Below are 21,099 nucleotides of genomic sequence, written 5' to 3'. Positions count from 1 at the left end.
AAAGACCATGGTTAAAACTCTAAAAAACACTACAAAATCCCTTACACAAGCGGATGTAGACAAATTCCTGAAAAAACAAGCCTCTTTTCCGGACCCTATTAAATCTTCACAGCAAACAGACTCTCAAATGGAAGATGATTCAGAAACAGATCTAGAGAGTGATTCAGATAGAGGGGGTCCCACGAAAGATAACCTGGTGACCCACTCATTCATCAAAAGGATCCTTTCAAAAGCTTTGGATCCTATTGGAAGAGAATTGGCGGAGATAAAGCAAGACATCACACAACAAGGCCACAGGCTTGAAGCGGTCGAAAGTCGCCAGACAATCTTGACGCAACAAGCCAATGTTTTGCATGACTGTCTTAGCAAACATGAAAGCCAGATTCACATGATTCAAAATACGCTAGAAGACCATGAGAACCGTGAGAGAAGAAAAAACATTTGTATAAAAGGGCTACCGGAGTCTGTGGCTATAGAAGCGTTAACCAAAGCGTCCATTGAGATCTTCTCTAATCTTCTGCTAGATGACGATCCCAAAGACATCGAACTCGTAAGAGTGCACAGGTCTTTATGCCCCAGACCCAAACAAGGAGAACCCCCAAGAGACGTGTTGTGCGGTTTCCTTGACTACCGGGCGAAGGACTCGATCCTTTGCAGAGCCCGCGAAACGCAGGAAGTACTTTATGAAGGCTCGCAGATAAGACTTTTCCAAGATTTGTCAGCCACAACGCTTAAAAAATGAAAAATCCTTAAACCACTGACAGGACCTTTAACACAAAAAGGCTACAGATACCGCTAGCTGTTCCCATTCGGAATATATATAACAGCAGGAGACAAAAAGCTACAAGCCAGGTCATCCACAGACATTAAAGACATTTGCAAGACTCTGGACATCTCTTTAGAGCCATATCCGGACCTAGAGTCGTTTCATGCTGCATCAAACTACCGACACCTGCCGAACCCTCCTTCATGGCAAGTGGTGGGGTCTCCGAAACTCCAGAAACAAAGGAAGAAAACTGCAAAGTCACCAAGCTCAAAAGGAGATGATGGAGCGACTTGAATGTGTGCGCCTTCTGTTTGTCGACCGTTCGACTGTGGACTCTCCCGTAGATAATTAGTTCCAAACTTGAAATTTTTGGGTTTGAGACCGGTGTCGCTGTTTAGTGGCAATGGCGGTAGTCATAATGTTATTGGTACAATAAGATACAATAAGATAGATTTTTCCCAACGGGCTTTCAATCTTTTAGAATATTTTCCCTCAAAAGCCTACACGATCAATGATTAAGTTCAGTAGATCTGTTAACTGTAATTTTTTCTTGTTTGTCACGTTTTACATGACTCTTAAAATGACTTGTCTTCTTCTCTCTTCCTATCTAATCTGCATCTCCTGTCCCACCCCCCATCCAATCTATACCCAAGATCCAGTACCAAGAAGCGTCTGAGTCAGCAAGTGTTACCGAAAAGATTCACCCGCCAAACCTCTCAACATTATGGCAGTACATAACAAGGTATTTACTTTCGCCTCCCTTAACGCAAATAGCCTAAACTCACCGATCACCAGACGACAAACATTAGACATGCTAAAAAGGCAAAAATAGACATTCTGATGGTTCAGGAAACTCACTTTAAATCAGAGAAACTCCCTAATTTTGAATGCTCGCATTACAACACATGGTACCATGCTACAACTACACAAGCGGGGTCTAGGGGCACTTCGGTTGCGATAGGTAAAGGAATACCATTTCAGATACATGATATAAAAGCAGATCCAAATGGGAGATATATATTTGTTAAGGGACTATTAGCGGGAAACAAATACACTATCTGCAGCCTTTATGCCCCGAACAAGAAACACGTAAAATGGCTACTAGTAACCTTCGGGAGAATAGAAGAATTCAGAGAGGGGACACTGGTTATAGGGGGAGACCTGAATGTAGCGCTAGACCCCCAACTTGACACCACAAAAAAGAAAAGCTCAATATCTCAGAAGGACCTAACGAAAATTAAAACAAAAATTAGGTCAATGCAGTTGATAAATATATGGAGATATCTACAGCCTAGCGACAAGGACTTCACGTACTATTCCCATCCCCACAAGACTTATCATAGGCTGGACTATATACTGATACAGAGAAGACTACTCCCCAACGCCGTGGCCTCAAAAATACTCCCAAATGTTCATTCTGACCACTCTTTGGTTACACTCCAAATGACGTTGCCCAAACCTTTTTCCCTCACAAGGACATGGCGACTAAACAAATCAATTTTGACAGACCCAGCAGTACACATCCGTATATCCAAAACACTTGAACAATAATTTGCACAAAATGACACAGGAAAAGTTTCAGTCAATATTTTGTGGGAAGCTCATAAATCAGTAATAAGAGGAGAACTAATTTCAATCACTTCGTATCTAAATAAGAAACGACAGCATGAAATAAACACACTCTACGAAGAGATATTCGAATTAGAGACCCGACATAAACAACCAGATACAAAATGGCTAAATGAGCTAACCGAAAAGAGACAAGAGTTAAAAGATTTTTTAAATAAAAAATCAGCAAAATGGTACGTCACATGGCGAAACAGAATGTTTGTACATGGGGACAAACCTACTAAATTTATGCTCTCAAGCATAAGAAAGCGTCAAAACCGCACATATATACATTCAATCAAAAAATCCGGAGGACTAAGCACTCAAAACTATGCGCAAATTGAGTCAGAGTTCCTAGAATACTACAAACAACTTTACAATATACGCCAGAAAGAGTCAGACGTTGACCAACATAATAGGAAGAGAGCAATAGAGAGATTTCTAGCCCAACTAAACCTTCCTCATTTAAACGAAACGCAATGGACTCAGTTAATTAGGCCATTTGGAGTGGAAGAGCTCCGGTCTGCCCTGTCGAGAAGCCCAAAAGGAAAAACACCCGAACCTGACGGATTACCAATCACTTATTATAAGACCTTCTCCCTTATCCTCAACACACACCTGCTGAGATTGTGTAACGCTGTCCTTGGAAGCTAAAATATCCTTAATATATAAGGAAGGCAAAAACCAGGAACAATGTAGTAGCTACAGGCCAATCTCACTACTCAATGTTGACCTGAAGCTATTTGCAAAAATGCTGGCAAGTAGACTATAAAAAGTCCTACCGTCGGTAATCTCCCTAAACCAAGCGGGTTTTGTGGGGGGGGGAAGACAATGCATACAAAATAATACATCTTATGCAACATGCGAAAAAGAACAAACTCCCTCTGGTTCTGCTCGGTATGGATGCCGAAAAGGCCTTCGAAAGGGTAGACTGGACTTGCTTAGAGGAAACACTGCTGGGGTTCGGATTTCCGCGACAAACAGTTTTTACCATAATGAAATTATACAAAAGCCCACATTGACATTGATGGCTCACTCACCGACACATTCACTATTGGAAACGGCACACGCCAAGGATGCCTGTTGTCGCCACTGCTTTTTGTGCTGACAATGGAGCCTCTCCTATCTGCTATACAGCAATGTCCTGAAATAGAGGGCATAAAAATTGGAAAGCAGAATTATAAAACCGCGGCCTTTGCCGACGATTTACTTGTCACAATGACAAAGCCTCTAAGAAGCTTTCCAGCCCTCAAGAGGATATTGGAAGAATATAGCAACATCTCCAATTTTAAGGTGAATGTGTCTAAATCCGAGGCATTGGATCTAAACATCCCAACACAAGTCCTCAGTAAATTAAAAAGGGATTATCCGTTCACCTGGCCCAAAAACTTTATCACGTATTTGGGACTTAAAATAGCCAGAACAGAAAAAGAACTGATAAAATATAACTACGATCCATTGCTAGAACAGGCCATAAACACAATCGGTTCATGGAGAGACTCGTTCCTATCTTGGACAGGGAGAAAAAATCTTCTAAAGAGCCTGATATTGCCAAAATTTACCAACATGTTCCAGATGCTGCCTATCCAAATTCCTGATTACTATCTGACTAGGGTTAATTCACTTTTTTCCAAGTATATGTGGAACAAGACGAGGCCACGAATAGCTTTTCGCACACTGACCTTACCTAGGACGAGGGGGGGAATGGGAGCTCCTGATATAAGAAAGTATTATTACGTAGCGGTGCTGTCGCGATCAGTACATCTGATTCGTGATTCTCAAGACAAGCAGTGGGTGGCAATAGAAAAAGTACTCTCGCCTTTACCCATCAGAAAACTTTTATTGACCTACTCAAGAGGGACTCCCCTTCCTGCCCTCTCCAATGCACTTATACGGTCATTGCTAAAAGTATGGGCCAAAACATACAGTACTTTGATACCGCCCTCATCGCCAATTCTAAGGCTATCAGACGTCTTGACTCACTTTAGTGATGCTAAGTCCGAAGAGATCCCACCAAGGTGGAAAATTGCAGTTGACCAGTTGTTAATTGATGGAGTGCTCCCTTCACATCCTGAACTATGCAAAATACCCGGACTAGCCAACATAAATTTTGTACAATATTCTACAATAAAAACGACATTGAAAAGAATACACTATAACACTGACCTCACGCGCAAACTCACATCCTTTGAGAGCCTATATTCTAAACTAAATAAGCCCACAAAAATACTATCTACTATATATCATGAGCTCCTTCTCGCTGAACAATGCCTTAAACGCGCATACATAGTAAAATGGGAAAAGGACCTAGGTTACACTTTCTCAGAAGAACAGGTACTTCACATCTACAGACATTCTCAAGGTCCGACTAAATGTGTTAAAACCCAAGAGAACTCTTATAAGTTAGTGTCCAGATGGTATATCTCACAAACACAATACCAGGCCTGGCGGGTGAATCATCACACGAAGTGTTGGAGGTGTGGCACTGGAGAAGGTGACTATTTCCACATATGGTGGTCCTGTCCAGTTATAAAACGCTTTTGGGCACTTACGGAAAGTGTCATTCAAGAGATAACTGGAGAGTCAGCTACCCTTGTGCCTGAAACCGCCCTCCTAAACTTTTTGGTATGGCCAAATAACAAAAAATTATCCTATTTGGTTAATAACATTACAGCAGCAGCCAAACTTTTAATACCCATTCATTGGAAACCCGTGATTATCCCCACACGTAAACAATTGCTGTGCAAGATAGACCAGCTATACTATACAACCGAATTGGCGGCGCATGTAAATCTTTCTTTGGCGCCATTCCAGGAATCCTGGAAACCTTGGATTAGTTTCAGAACACGTGTACATTCGGAATTGACGCAGGACGTTATCCATTGACAAATTGTTGCCCCCCCCCATCCCACTCACTGAGTCCTACTTTTCTTCTTTACTTGCTTTCCTCCTTCTCTTACTAACTATAATTTCCTTATGCTGTTGTCCCAAAAGACTAATCAGAGAAATCGTCTGTTAGAGAGAACCGGGGACACTAGTTTTGGTACTTAACACTAAACTGAATTGAGTGTTCCTTTTCAGATATCAAAATGTATTTCTTTAGCAAGAATGCATAACGCAAGCCAGGAATGTTTAATCTGTATCGGATTCGTCTTGAAAAGATCGTTATGTATATGCCGAGCACTATTATATTATATTATATTTACTGTTATGCTTTAAAACTTAATAAAAAGAACATTGAAAAGAAGAAGAAAGAATGTGGTTTTGAGCATTTTGAGGGGTGCAGCTTTTAAAATGATGTCACTTTTGAGTGTTTTCTGACATATTAGCCCCTCAAAGTCACTTCAAAGAGATGTGGTCTCTGCAAAACATGTTTGTTTTTTTTATTTTGTTGAAAAATTGAGAAATTGCTGATTAATTATGAACCTTCCTTTCTAACCACCTAACAAAAAAATTATCATAGAATCATAGACTGGTAGAGTTGGAAAGGACCTCCTGGGCCATCTGGTCCAACCCCCTGCTCAAAGCAGGATTCACTAAATCATCCCAGTCAGATGTCTGTCCAGCTTCTGTTTGAAGACTTCTATTGAAGGAGAACTCACCACCAGACCTCATATTTAAAAGTGATGCTTATGCAAAGTAGACATGTATTAAATGCTATTTACTAACTGTTTTGTGTGATATAACCATTTGGTTTTAGGGCATAAAAATTAAAACTTTGAAAATTAAAAAATTTTCCAAATTTTTGCCAAAATTCTGATATTTTCACAAATAAACACAAAGCTTTCCAGAGTTATTGCCTCATAAAGTGACGCTGGTCAGAATTGTAAATTTTGCCTGGTCAGGAAGGTGAAATTAAGCTCCGGGGAGAATGGGTTAAGACTGAGGGGGCATTGGTGGTATTGAATTACAGACAAAGAGAACTTTTTTTTTAAAGAAAAGCCATCAGTTAAAGAAGACAGAAGAGGGTAAGATAATTTATCCAAAATATTGATAGTCTTTAGGAAGACTGGATGGTGGCTAATTGGTTTAGGGGCACTCACCCCTCACTTCTCTGACGAAGTAGCAGTTGCTGCACAAAGAATTATTGGGGCATAAGTGTTATGTCTCTAACAAAGCAGAAAGACTAAATGGTCATGCTGAAAGATCTAATACCTACGATGTTCAAGTTCAAATTTGTTCAGTAATACCCCATAATGGATTCCTACTTATGAGGAATACCAAGAATTGTTCTAAATAACAAAACTTTTTCAGAAACTGTGTTAGAACAGGAATAAACTAATATTTGTGGTTTTCAGCTGGGATCCTAGTATAGATGGTAAAAGATGTGCACTTTCATAACAAAGTAATGGTAATGACACTGTAATCTTTACAATTTAGGAGTAGGCTATTGAATATTTTATAAAAAAAGATTTTTAATATTTTATAATGCTCCATATTGTCATGGGAACCAATTAAAAAATGTTTATAGCTTTACATCTATGCTGACTCACTTTATGAACTTTCAAAAATGACAAAGAGAATAAAAACAAGCTGCGAGAGATATAGCATGAAGCCAAAAAGATCAAAAGAACAGCATGAAGCCCGGGGAACAGCAATGGTATAGTAGCAACATTGAGAAGGGCACTCCTGGTGACAGAAATGTAACTGACGGTAAATGAGCTTCTTATAAATTGTCACAGATGAAGACTATAGCACATAATGAAATAGAAAAGTATATACAGCTCTGGCAAAAATTAAGAGACCACTGCACAGTTTTATAAAAATCAGCTTCTCTACATGTCTGACAGCCATTTCATTCCAGTGTCAGATGAATTCCAACCAGAGTACACCTCATTCTACTTAATGTGCTTCTGATTAGGTGATCACCTGAACCAAATCTTATTTAACAAAGGAAAGTATAAAAAAAACTGCTGTGGTATTCACTATCCTCTTGCAATAGGACAAGCTGGATGACAAAACAAGTGCTAGTAATATCCGAAAAGGAATAGGAATGAAAAAAATAACTTTTAACCATGCCAAAGGAGTTGAAAAGAAAAGTCTTGAGTGAGGAAAAGAAGAGCTCATTCTGGGTTTACTAGCAGAGGGATACAGTGAGCATCATGTTACCTCCATCACCACATTCAAACAGGCAACATTCAATTTCAAATCTGCCCTCACCTCTGCTAAACAGGCCTACTTCACAACCCTCGTATCTTCCCTATCTTACAACCCAAAACAGTTATTCAAAACTTTTAACTCCCTCCTCCACCTATGGTCCCTACCACTGCCTCCTCCAACCTCCCTGATCTCTGCCGAGGACTTTGCCGCACACTTCAAAAACAAGATTGACCAAACAAGGCAAGTCTTCATCACTCAACCACCACAACCCCTTTGTATACCAGACCAATGCCCAAACCCCATAACCTCACTCTCCAACATCACTGAAGGGGAGCTTAATCGCCTCTTCTCCAAATCGCACCTCACAACCTGTGCACTTGACCCCATCCCATCTCCTCCCCAACCTCACCACCACAATTATCCCATCCCTAACCCACCTCTTCAACCTATCACTAACGTCCAGTACCTTCCCTTCTGCTTTCAAGCATGCCACAGTCATGCCTATCCTTAAAAAGCCAACCCTCGACCCAACCGCCATGTCCAGCTATCGCCCAATATCATTGCTTCCATTCGCTTCCAAACTCCAGGAACAGCATGTCCACGCTGAACTTTCCTCCCACCTATCATCTAACTTGCTCTTTGACAATCTACAATCTGGTTTTCGCCCCCATCACTCCACTGAGACAGCCCTGACCAAAATTACTAACGACCTACTTACAGCCAAATCAAATGGACATTACTCTATACTCCTGCTTCCAGACCTGTCCGCTGCATTTGACACAGCTGACTACTGCCTCCTACTACAGATCCTCTCCTCCTTCGGCATCAAAGGCCTTGCCCTATCCTGGATCTCCTCATACCTTTCAAACCGCACATTCAGCATCTCCCACTCCCACACCACCTCCTCATCCCACCCTCTCTCTGTTGGAGTCCCTCAAGGCTCTGTTTTAGGACCCCTACTCTTCTCAATCTATACACCTGGTCTGGGGCAACTCATAAAGTCCCACGGATTCCACTACCACCTTTATGCTGATGACACTCAGATCTACCTCTCTGGCCCAGACGTCACCTCGCTGCTGTCCAGAATCCCAGAGTGTCTAACAGCCATATCCTCCTTCTTCTCCTGTCGCTTCCTCAAACTCAATGTAGACAAATCTGAACTCATCATCTTTCCTCCATCTCACAGATCTTCTTTACCCGACCTAGCTACAACAATTAATGACATCACACATTCCCCAGTACCAGAAGTCCGCTGCCTCGGAGTAACCTTTGACTCTGCCCTGTCCTTCAAACCGCACATCCAAGCTCTTTCAACCTCCTGTCGCCTCCAGCTCAAAAATAATTCCAGAATCCGGCCTTTCCTCAACCCTCAATCTACTAAAATGCTTGTGCATGCCCTCATCATCTCCCGCCTCGACTACTGCAACATCCTTTTCTGTGGTCTCCCTGCTAACAGCCTCGCACCTCTCCAGTCCATCCTTAACTCTGCCGCCCGACTAATTCATCTCTCTCCTCGCTACTCCTCCGCTTCTCCCCTCTGCAAATCTCTTCACTGGCTCCCATTCCCTCAGCGTATCCAGTTCAAATTACGAATTCTGACCTACAAGGCCATCTATAATAACCTGTCTCCCCCATATGTCTCTGAACTAATTTCCTGATACCTTCCCTCATGTAATCTCCGGTCCTCCCAAGACCTCCTTCTCTCCTCCACACTTATTCGCTCCTCACCCAACCGCCTCCAAGACTTCTCCCGAATAGCCCCTATTCTCTGGAATTCTTTGCCCCAACAAGTCCGACTATCAACCACATTTGGATCCTTCAGACGGAACCTGAAAACCCACCTCTTCAAGAAAGCCTACAGCCTGCAATGACCCCGCTACCTCCTTCTCTCTCACCACTACCGGTGATATCACCTCAACCAACACCGGAACTGCTGCAATGCACCAACTTACTGTCTCGTTCCCCCACCATCCTGTAGCATGTAAGCCCGAAAGGGCAGGGTCCTCTCTCCACTCTGTATCGGTCTGTCATTGTTAGTTTGTTTACTGTAAGTGATATCTGTAATTTGTATGTAACCCCCTTCTCATGTACAGCACCATGGAATCAATGGTGCAATATAAATAAATAATAATAATAATAATAATAATAATCCTTAAAATTTCTAAGATGGCAATCCATTACAACAAGGTCAAGCAGCAGACATTGGGGACAACAAAGCTACAGACCGGCAGAGGGCGAAACCGCATCTCCACTGACCGGGATGACCGTCATCTTATTCGAATGTCACTCAGCAACCGCAGGATAACATCAAATGACCTACAAAATAAATGGCATATGGCAGCTGGGGTGCATGGCAAGAACAGTTCGTAACAGGTTCCTAGAGGCAGCACTCAAGTTATGTAAAGCTAGTAAAAAGCCTTTCATCAATGAGAAGCAAAGGAGAGCCAGGCTGAAGTTTGCCAAAGACCATAAGACTGTCATGATCCATGCTGGATCAGGACATATAAAAAGCACAGGTAACCTTTTTTTCCCTAAGCTGGGCTTAAGGTTGTTTTTTGCCCCCGGTGGCCATTAGGATTATTGCACTGTGGTGTCGTTTGTTCTAAGTTTACCCCCGGTGGTGGTGAGTGTCATTGCACTCTAGTTTCTTTAGTTAAGTGCACATGATTATTATGCAGGTGTGATTGCTGGCTCTGCTATAAAAGAGTCACAGGTGTTGCAGTCAGTGTTGGTGATAGTGTTCATTTCAACCATCCTTGGTGCAGGAAGGAGCTGGAGAGCGTTCCTTGCAGCACTGTCTTAGCCTGGTGTGAAAGGAGTCATATGGGATTTCCTTGTAGCTCTGACAGAGCTTGGTGGCAGCGATTCAGGAGGAGAGCTGCATGCTGGTGGTGGACTCTGTTGCCAGGAGCAAGTGCAACAGAGTAAAGCTAAGTGGTGTCTCCCTGTTTGTGCTTTTTCTTAGTGTGTATTAGTACAGTGGTGGGGCCAGTGCCTGCGCCACCCAGTTCCCTAGCAAGGGATAGGTGTAGGGTGTGCTAGGGCAACAGGTTCCTGATCAGCGCCCGGTGCGGAACCGGCATAGGGAAAGTTAGGAGCGTTAGGGACACTGACTCAGGGGAGTGCAGGAGGTCTCCACGTCCCCTTTCCCTATCGCAGGGCCCACCGTTGTAACTGTTTCACTTCCCTTTGTCTTGTTGTTTTAGTTACCGGCCTGCGAGCCGTGTCACACAGGACAGTATCACGTGCCGCATCCTGTTGTTCTAGTTACCGGCCTGCTGGTCATGTCACACGGGACGGGTCCACGTGACAAAGGATTGGACCATAGAGGACTGGATTAAGGTAATCTTCTCTGATGAGTAATTTTCAGCTTTGCCCAACACCTGGTCGTCTAATGGTTACACGGAGACCTGGAGAGGTTTACAAGGCACAGTGTCTTGCACCCACTGTGAAATTTGGTGGAAGATCAGTGATGACCTGGGGATGCTTCAGCAAGGCTGGAATTGGGCAGGTAAATCTTTGCGAAGGACGTATGAATCAAGCTGCATACGAGGTTATCTTGGAAAAACAGTTGATTCCCTCTGCTCAGGCAATGTTCCCCAACTCTGAGGACTGGTTTTTCCAGCAGAACAATGCACCATGCCACACAGCTAGGTCAATCAATTTGTGGATGAAGGACCACCACATCAAATCCCTGTCATGGCCAGCCCAATCTCCAGACATGAACCCCATTGAAAACCTCTGGAGTGTACTCAAGGGGAAGATGGATAGTCACAAGCCATCAAAGATGAACTGCTTAAGTTTTTTTTACCATGAGTGGCATAAGGTCACCCAAAAGCAGTGTGAAAGACTGGTGGAAAGCATGCCAAGACGCATGAAAGCTGTGATTAAAAATCATGGTTATTCCACAAAATATTGATTTCTGAACTCTTACTGAGTTAAAACATTAGTATTGTTTCTAAATGATTGTGAACTTGTTTTCTTAGCATTATTTGAGGTCTGCAAGCACTGGAATTTTTTTGTTATTTTGACCATTAATCATTTTCAAAAAATAAAAACAAAATTTGGTGCTTGGAAATTCGAAGACATGTTGTCAGTAGTTTATAGAATAAAAGAGCAATTTACATTTTACTCAAAAATATATCTATAAAGAGAAAAATCAGACAAACTGAAAATTTTGCAGTGGTCTCAATTTTTGTCAGAGCTGTAGAAACATGGATTGGCTGATAATGGCTTTTTTGGACCACCTTGCTTTGGGCAACAGTTCAGCTGTATTATAAATGTTCAAAATTACAAACACTTAGCATGGATTTAAAGGAGTGGTCCAAAACACAACTTAATTTTCAATCTAAATATTTAATGCTATAATCTAAACTATTTTCTATACTTGCATTAAAAGTTCCCTATCCTTCCCTAACTTCACCATCTAGCTGCTTTTTTTTTACAACTTCCATTTTGATGACACTTTGTCTGAGAATCTCCAGTGCATGCTGGGATATTCAAACAATAAGTCATTAGGGGGCGGAGGGTTCGGTCACTGCTGCTGCTGATGCCTCTTCTCTACAAAGCGTAATCAGTGAAGCTCGTTTCAGGGGCTGGGCTAGTCAGTGCGTGATGTGATATTTGCACAAAGACAGCATGCTCTCTTACCGGCGCAAATCTGCAGTAACAAGCTGGCAACAGAGCAGAGTGCACTGTCAGTGTGCATTTTAAGATGAATGCCCAGCGTGCAGAGACCAGTGCCAACCCCGCAAGTAGCTTGTCTCTGCTCTGCCTGCAGGATGCCAGGTATTTATTTTATAAGGCATACCGGCAGTGCATACTGCTCTATTGCTGGCTCAGTACTACTGATCTGAGCTGGCGAGAGAGCGCCCTGTCATTGTGCATATCGCATAGCGCATATCGAGTGGGGACAAGCTCAGACCCTTAAATGAGCATCACTGATAATTCCTTCCAGGGAAGGGGAAGGTGCTGCTGTAGTAACTGCAGCCTCTGTTCCAGAGGATGCTTTGTTTGATTATCCCAGGATGCACTGGGATTCTCAAATGATGCATTATCGAAAAGGAAGTTAAAAAAAATAAAAGTTGTTACATAATCTAGTTAGGGAAGGATAGAAAATTTTTGTAATTCAAATCTTTTTAAAAATAGTTTAGTTTATGGTATTTTTGATAAAAATTAAGTTGCATTTTGGACCGCTCCCTTAATTATGCGGTTCAAAGTGTAATTCACATGTTAAGTCCACGTTTCAATTATTTAATTTTCATAAGTGCAACTAAATTTACTTTTATGCTATCTTCAATAATGTACAAACTCATGATCTTGTTGAACTGGTAGGTTTAGATTTTGTGCTACTTTACTTAAAAACACGTAGTCTTAATGAAATTCTGTTCTGGGACATGTTTTATTAGGACTCTATTGTCTTGCCCCTGTAATTTCTCTGGGAAATGTATGAAAAAATGACAACTGGGCTAAGTGTTACTGCTGCACCTGCCAAAAGGTTGTGTCTGACACCGCCTGGCTTAAGAAATCCAGCACAACTCAGATGGAAAGTGTTGTAAAACATGTACTAGCAACTTTTTGTGCATAGTCAGGTTTTTGGATGTATCCATCACCAACAGTGGACAAATTATTAGTTAGGTTTATCTACTCATGTAAAACAGTAGAACATGTAGATGAACATTGCAACAATCCTTATATTGGCTATTACTATAAGAGTGTAATCACTTGGAGTCAATTTTCTGCCCTTAAAATGTCAAAATATTACAGTACCGCCAAACACACTTTGTAAGGGTAAGTGCATACAACATCTTTTTCGGGTGGAATCCACTCCGAAAACCACCTGAAAAAGCTCTAACTAAATGTTCAAAAGAAGGAACACATGTATTTCTATATAAAAACTTATTTTGAGTGCCATTTTAATGGCTTCCGGTTTCCTAAGATGCTTTATAAAAGTAGCTAATGGGCAGGCTCAAAAGATGGACCGAAAACTCCTGGAGTTAAAACACCAAATAGAAAATGCCAGTAAAAAAGACACCACAAAAATATTGAAAGAACACACAAAAAAACCCCACTGGTTGTCAAAAAGTTGCAAAAAGCACTCAAGAAACAACAAAAGCTAAAAAAGACACTTTAGTAAAAAAAAATAAAAATGGCATTTCCTGATGCATTTTCCCCTTGAACAAAATCAGATGATGTGCCCACCTGAAAACAACATTGTGTCCACATACCCTAAAAAATCCACATGAATGACAAAGACTAATACTTCTGACTCATTTTTTATTTGGCTTTCTTTATCTAATTTTAGGAATTGTGTGAAAATGTGATGTAATTTTAAGTCAAATACAAGCAGAAATATGGAAAATTCCAAAGGGTTCGCAAACTATTAAGCACCATTGTAAGTGTAAAATGAGAATTATAGTAACCTAGTCATGTGTTTTTGCTAATATCATGTATTTTTAATCTTGAAAACTCAAGTACCTTCGCTGGAGTATTAACATTTGATGTTGCTTTTTCACATTTTAGGTAAAATAATAATTCCATGGACATATGAGGGATAAAAGTGATTCACATTTCTTGGCCAGTGTACTATGACAAACATCATCACAGCATATCAGAGTGAGCATGTTCCCTTGGGCAATTTGACACATTTTCCCAGAGCTAGTGAGCAGTATAATATTTTTCTGCAATGTAGAAATATTTAGTCTGGAATTCTTATCTGATGTGTTGCATATTAAACTTCATACGTTGCTCTTGTGCTCTTGAAATATCTTTGATGGACTAAATAACTGCCAAATCTCATTACATTGAAACTCATCATTAAAATGAAAAATAATAAAACAGGAATAGAGAAGAGCAGCCGAGCAGAATAAGTAAATACCTGATAATAGAGTCTATAGAAATGTAATAAAGTCAAGGGCTGGTAATTGCTATACTGCCTTCTATATTCCGTGAATTTTATCTATTTACAGTATTTTATTACTATTCCTTGAAGCCAACTTCCAAACATTGCCAGAAAGCCGCGCTGCCTATTGAAACTGGGTGAGTCGTGAAGTGAAGGGCAATCTAGCAACTGACCAAGTCTGGTGCCAAAAGAGTTGTACCATGAGGGATATGGGATTTTAAGAGCCCTGTATGGGCTGTTGCTTGACCGTTTATGATTGACAACAAGTAATGTCACTTGTGGCATTGTGATGGGACTGTTTTGATTTTCTGAAAACATTCCCAAAAAATGTGTGGTGTCCCAGTTAAAAAAAAAAAATAAGGGAGGAGTATATACAAACCTCCATCTGTTAAAGGGAGTTTCTGGTTGGAATTTGGGGTGGATTCTTGGCTAGAGTGGAGCAACTGTGAAGAACCCATGAATTATGAACAGAAATGTTAGAAACTATAGTTTGTGTTGTAGCCTCTGTGAGTCTATATGCTAACGATTAGGGATGGACTGGTAGAAGTTTGGGTTCTGGTACCTGGCCCGAACTTTTTAGAAAGTTTGGTTTGGGTACAGGAACAGTACCCAAACTTCCATAAGAACCCAAACCCCATTTAAAATAATGGATTTCTGTTCAGGTTCACCCATCTCTAGTAATGATTAGACTGGTAGGGAACCAGTGTGTGTGAGATTGGTAAAGTTGAACATGTTGGAAGCTGTAGAAGAGTAAGGTAGAGTGAATGCCTTTGGGGTGGTAAAGACTATATGACTAGTGAGTTAATACAAAATTGTGCCAATAGTCTGATCTTCTAAATGTGCCGTGCTTGTGACAAAGGCAGTCCGTTGGTCTCAGTTAGCTTTGTCCCTAGTTTGTTGGGCAGTCTCCATTTATGCTGTAATTTTAGTAACCAAGAAAGTGAAAAACGTATGCAAGTCATGTAGATTGAGTCGTACCGCTTTGTCAACTAATCTCTGGCATGTCTTTGCTAATAAATATATATAAATACATACATACAAACATATGCAAATCACTGTTGTCAACACTAAATTAATGTTGAAACTTACTTTGTTTTTGAGGTCCACATAATTTTGCTTTTAAGTTGAATTTTTTCATTGTGAAGTTTCTTCCTAATGCTCCTTGCCCTTTCTGTAGAAACATATGTGATAGAGTATGCACAGATCAGTTAGTTACGAATCCATCGTTATATGTGGATAAAATATTATACTATAGATTCATAGCTTAAAGTGGTATTCTCATGTTAAAAAATTGGTATAGTTTGTTAGACAGCATGAAAATAAGCAGGTATCGGATTGACTTCCTTTTTCTATTTGCTTTCATTCTCTTGCTGTGAGAGCTTTTATCTTACAGAGTACAGAGTTTGTTGCCAAAGAGACCGACCACCTGCACCAAGTTGAGTATGCGCAGTAGTTACATTCCAGGCTGAGGAGTTAACACCTGAGATACCAGCTCTCTTCAGGCTTTTGATTTCTATACAGTAGTCAACTGCTCACCTTCTTCTCCTCCCAGTCACCTATCACATCTTATCAATCCTCAAAAGCACAATCTCAAGGCCCCCACAAGTTCCCAGACTAGCTCTCTTAATCACTGATCTCAGTTTTTCACCAAGTGCTTGTTCAAACCTATCTCCATTTGCAAATATAGTGATAACTGTGTAGACTTCAAAACAAGCACTGACAAGACCATTTATTACACTGTATTATAAGCTTAGCAGTCGGAACCAAAACTGTTTCTCAATGAGAAATGCCCACCCCCCAGCAACAAGGTAGTGAACAGAATAGAAAGCTGTGTGATGCTCAAGACAAAAGCTGAGAGAAACTCTTTAACTGCAGGTACAACACACTGCAGTTTCCCTTTTATTGCAATATATTGTCATTTTAGTAGAAATGATTGAATCTTCTGAATTTTTAATTTCCCACCTTTGTTGAATTTTTGAAAAAAAATTAGCAAAATCATTATGCTCTGACATCTCCTAGGACTGTACCCAACACCTTTTCAAGCTCTTTAATGCAAACATAGTGTCAGGAACACCGCACTGCACTTGCTCACTGAGCCAGTGCGCGTGTCCTGAGTAAAACAAACTGTGCTCAAAGATACCTGTGGAGCAGGGGCAGCAGCGGTGAAGATGTGTGCTTCAGACAAACAGGACCTGAAGCACTTGACTGCCAAGGGGCGGAGCTGGCCACAGGTTTCTCAGAGACAGCAGGAACAGAGAGAGATTGCTTCAGGCCAGATAGGACCTGAAGCACGTGACTGCTGGGGCGTGGCCTAAGCTCTGGATAGCTAGGAGCTGAAGGAAAACTCCTAGAAGGGTAACTGTGGGGCAAAGTTACCAAGGGGCATAGACAGGGACGTAAACCAGATCAGGCAGGGTCAAAGCATGAAAAGCACGACAGTACTAAAGGATTAGACAGAACGGATAGTCAGGACGTAGCAAGAGATCAGTAAACCAGAACGGGCAATAGACGGTACAATAGGGACAAACTGTAACGGAGTAACAAAAGCCAAGCCAGGAGGTCAGAACCGGAGAAGACAATAGTACAAAAACGTGAGACAGAGAACAGAAGGAGCAGACAGACCAGGTCATACATGGGAAGTAAACAAGCAATGCAGTATACAAGCACACCAGGGGGTCAGATACACAGTCAGAACAACAGTATAGCTGACAGGGAATCCTAGTCTGCAGTGAGTATAAATACCCCTCCCACATCCAAAGGGAGGCCTGAAAAAGTTAACCCTGAGAGAGCAGGACATTAACCATGTCCTATACCATGACACATAACCTTTGTAATATCAATGTGACCTCAACTTCTTTGATGGCTATGAGTAAACGGATAGTAAATGGTAATAAACAACAGTATTTTCCTTCCATAATTAACTTCTGCACTGCTGTGTTGGGTCACATAATACCTGTGCAGTTTATTCAGTGTTTATGACATTCCCTTCATATAATAGAAAAAATGGAGTCTGGCTCAACAGGACTGGACTTTCCTTTTCTTTTTGAGTAAGACTGCTTAGTGCAGTTGAAACGCGTTGACTGGGTCATGTTGACCATGAAAAGTTTCTTTTGTATGCACTATAATTTCTTTTGAAAAAGAAAAAGAAAAGAAAAATCCAGTCCTGTTGAGCCGGATTTTTTCTATTATCCTTGATGTGAGGCCAGGGCGAGGCCGGTGTCTGAGGCCTAGGTGGATGAGCATAGAGCTACTGGGTGAGCTGGAATCAAGTTTTTATTCCATGCCTATATTAATAGGTGAGTTATGAGCTTTGATATCCTCTCATGATCCAGATTCATCATAAAATAGTTTGAAGTGGATAAACAGTGCAGTAAGGTAAATCCAAAATAGACTAGTATAAGCTTCCAAAGTTAACCCCCCAAAAAAACACGAAAAAAGAAATGAAAGCAGCACTCACAGAAAAAATCCTGTGTTCAAAGTAAAAGTGAAATAGTGCATTAACACTCACCATCATTAAAGTACCATATGAAGGACCTCACAATACTTTAGGGGTCAAATATTACAAATATTGCATATCAATAAAAGACAAAAACTGCAGCATCAAAAATGCGATAAAAACACATGTAAAAGATGCAAGTAACCTAGTTTACCTAATAGGTGCAGAAATGGCGTAGAAAATCTGTAACAATAAAAACTCTCCAAAAACTCATTCTGTAAACTTAGCCTTAGGGTAAAGTCTCTTTCCTTTTGTTTTTAATCAGAATATGAGTATTTAGCCTTGCCGGTTACTCTGTAAGAGAGGAAGATAAAGTTAGAGTTTAGCGTTGTCAGTGATGGCTGTCCTCTTGGATTTAACCCGACTTGAGATTTATTTCCTTTGATAAGAGAATATGCATATTCGTTAAATTGGATTTATGTGATTAATTGAAAAACACTGGTTCATTAATGCTCTAATAAAATACTAATCCATAAAATGAGGTCCCCAGCAGCTTCCATATGTCCTGCGTGCGGTACGGCTGTTGAGAAGCTGCAATTATCACGCTGCTCTGGTAACGTCTCATGACATGTCTCCACGATGTAAAAAATACTGTGTGAGATATAATATGATTTGTGGACAGAAATGCGCAGCAGCTCATTTTTTTTCTCTATTAACACTTAACATGTGCCCCGGCCAGGCTCTAAATGCTGTGTTTTGGATTGGAATTGATTTTCACTAATCCCCATTAATCCGGGTCTATCGAGAATCTGGAGAGTGGAAAATAAGCATTCCAGGCCACACATTCCCAGCAGAGCGACCGACATATGGAAGCCTTAATAATACAAAGATAGCAGATTTTCTTCATCATATTAATGACTACGTAAATGCAATGTGAACTAGATAGAGAGGAGCGTAAGTACTCTACAGTCATCGCTCAGCCCTTGAGTGCTAAGTAGCCGTTTCTACACTAACTGTTTCCTGTGCGCTCTACTGTACTCAGTCTATTCATATATATCACGGCCCTTTACTCTTATATTTTGCAGAATATTACATTGGAACGTAATATCTGTAACAAGTCCTCAACAATCGTTTGTCATTTATAGTCCTTCCTCATCACATGGTCCAGAGACTCGTTGGGTGACCTCAGGCTCCAGGGATGGTGCAACCACATCCTTGGCACCCTCCCAAGTTTAACTCTCAGTAATACATTTCCATAAATGCCCATATATTAGTATATATTTTTAATTAGAACAGGTGTTGTGGCAACTTGTCCTTTTCCATCAGAAATAATAATGTAAGATGCCATTTGTTGGCTAACGGCCATATTCCTATGAGCCATTATGGATGTAAATAAATGTATACGTTACCTTCTCTGCAGACTAATCTCAAGACAGAAGTGTTCTTGGCTTACATGCCCTTCCTGTGATGTGTTCCCTACTGACAGCCCACGTCAACTGCTTATGTCGGCTGTTTGACTTCATTCTTAGCTTTGACCTGGCAAGCTAATCAGTCCTCTAAGTACTTCAGGGTTTAGCTTAATTAAATTCCATAATGCAACTCTGTGACCAGATAAGGAAGCCCAGCTGTGGCATTATGCAGATTGTCATTAGGCTGCACTGTCAGTTTTCTTACGAATGGAAATTTATTTTTTGCCATATTAATTTATAGATTAATTCAAATCAAATATGATGATTTCAACCCTTGCAGAACTTTTAAATAATTGATAAGTTGTTGAAAGTGGCAAAATTGGCACTGCCACCATTTTCTACTGCTTAAGGTTCCTTCTACCCAAAGGCAGCAAAATGTTGCTGTCATATCCTAATGTATCTCCGAGGTTGTATGTGGCCATAATATAGTATGGGCTGAAAAGTATAGATCTTATTGTAGCTCTATAAGCCTTCAATCTCAAACATTTATGTGTGAACATGCTTTTACATCATGCATGTCATTCAAGTCTACTCAAGTTCAGTTTTTTTGTTTTTCTTCAGTATTTTTGTATTCAGTACAAATAGGGTGTGGCAGAGATTAGATGCCTCTACTGTGGAATGCAAAAAAATATATAAAAATATATATACTATTTAACATGGCTGATTGTCACGGTCTCTAATAGAGATTTGGGATGCCAAAATTATCTTAATACCTTTTGTTAAGAGGAATTTCCAAATGTGGATGAATTGTATTGCTTCAACCAAGTTTAGGAGCTGTGCTAAATACTGTGTAGAAAAATAAAAATACTAGTTGTATAATGTGGTATGTTGGATGAGGCATAATTGTCCAAATATAGAATATAGAAGACATACCGTGTTGCAACAATGCAGTAGCTGCTGTGTGCTAGCGGCTGTAAGGGTGTGTGCACACATTGCGGATTCTGCTGTGGATTTCTCTAAATCCGCAGGTAAATCCGCAGGTCTAATGACCTGGGTTTATCTGCGGATTAGCCTGCTGTTTTCCCCTGCGGTTTGACACCTGTCATGGAGCAGGTGCCAAACCGCTGCAGAATCCGCACAAAGAATTGACATGCTGTGGATTTAAATCCGCAGCAAATCCGCGCGGAAAATTCCGCACCGTGGGCACTGTATTTTTTGGTTTCCATAGACTAAAAGGGTACTGTACAACGCAGCAGAAACTGCTGCGGATCCGCAGGGCCAATTCCGCTGCGGATCCGCAGCAGAATCCTCAACGTGTGCACATACCCTAAAGGGAGGATGTGAAAAAAATACACATTCAATTGACACTATATAGTTGTATTTGTGTTAAATAGTACATATATTTTTATATATATTTTTATGTATTTTTTTGCATTCCACAGTAGAGGCATCTAATCTCTGTTTGAAATATACGCCTGCCTACCTTTTGACCTGATCATTAGAAGGTAATTTCCTTCCTTCAAATTTTATGCACACACTTACCACATGTGACATTATGGTTTCTCATATCTACCTTTATACTACACAGGCAATTCAATAGTTTCTACCATTTTTGTCATCTTTAACCCTATCCTTGCTTCTACTTCAAGCAGTCAGGTTGGTTCCTTCCCCATTTCTCTTACCTTATTATTCTGTTATTATCCGGGTCTTGAAGTGGTATAACATGATTATTATTGTTCTTGTGATATCTTGTATTATGACACTAGTCATCACAGTGTGGGGAAAGTGACTTGACCGGCAGACGTGACTAGCAGTAGGAGGGGACGGTTTGTACACCAGAGACGGAGATTGACGGCATAGAAGGGTGACAACTGGGAAG

At 40.8% G+C, this 21,099-nt stretch overlaps 1 protein-coding gene across 3 annotated transcripts in view; it reads right to left on the bottom strand.

The window, feature by feature from the left end:
- Positions 1–19,330, bottom strand: part of CNGB3 (cyclic nucleotide gated channel subunit beta 3) — a 226,683-nt gene extending 207,353 nt beyond the window's left edge. For 2 of the 3 annotated variants that reach the window (XM_073550538.1, XM_073550540.1), the window contains exons 1-3: positions 19,221–19,312; positions 18,026–18,165; positions 15,465–15,546 (exon numbers count right to left, since the gene is read on the bottom strand). In XM_073550538.1, the coding sequence (XP_073406639.1) occupies positions 15,465–15,513 (49 nt within the window). In that variant the 5' untranslated portion in view covers positions 15,514–15,546; positions 18,026–18,165; positions 19,221–19,312. Of the gene's footprint in view, positions 1–15,464; positions 15,547–18,025; positions 18,166–19,220 lie in introns of all 3 variants that reach the window. The other variant, XM_073550539.1, reaches the window with a different exon arrangement.
- Between the last annotated feature and the right edge of the window lie 1,769 nt (positions 19,331–21,099).

The sequence above is a fragment of the Dendrobates tinctorius genome, unplaced genomic scaffold (assembly GCF_039654945.1).
Source record: "Dendrobates tinctorius isolate UK_male_01 unplaced genomic scaffold, ASM3965494v1 ptg000165l, whole genome shotgun sequence".
In the NCBI taxonomy this organism is placed as follows: domain Eukaryota; kingdom Metazoa; phylum Chordata; class Amphibia; order Anura; family Dendrobatidae; genus Dendrobates; species Dendrobates tinctorius.
Note: the sequence above shows the minus strand (reverse complement) of the source record. Positions and strands in the feature narration are given on the sequence as shown.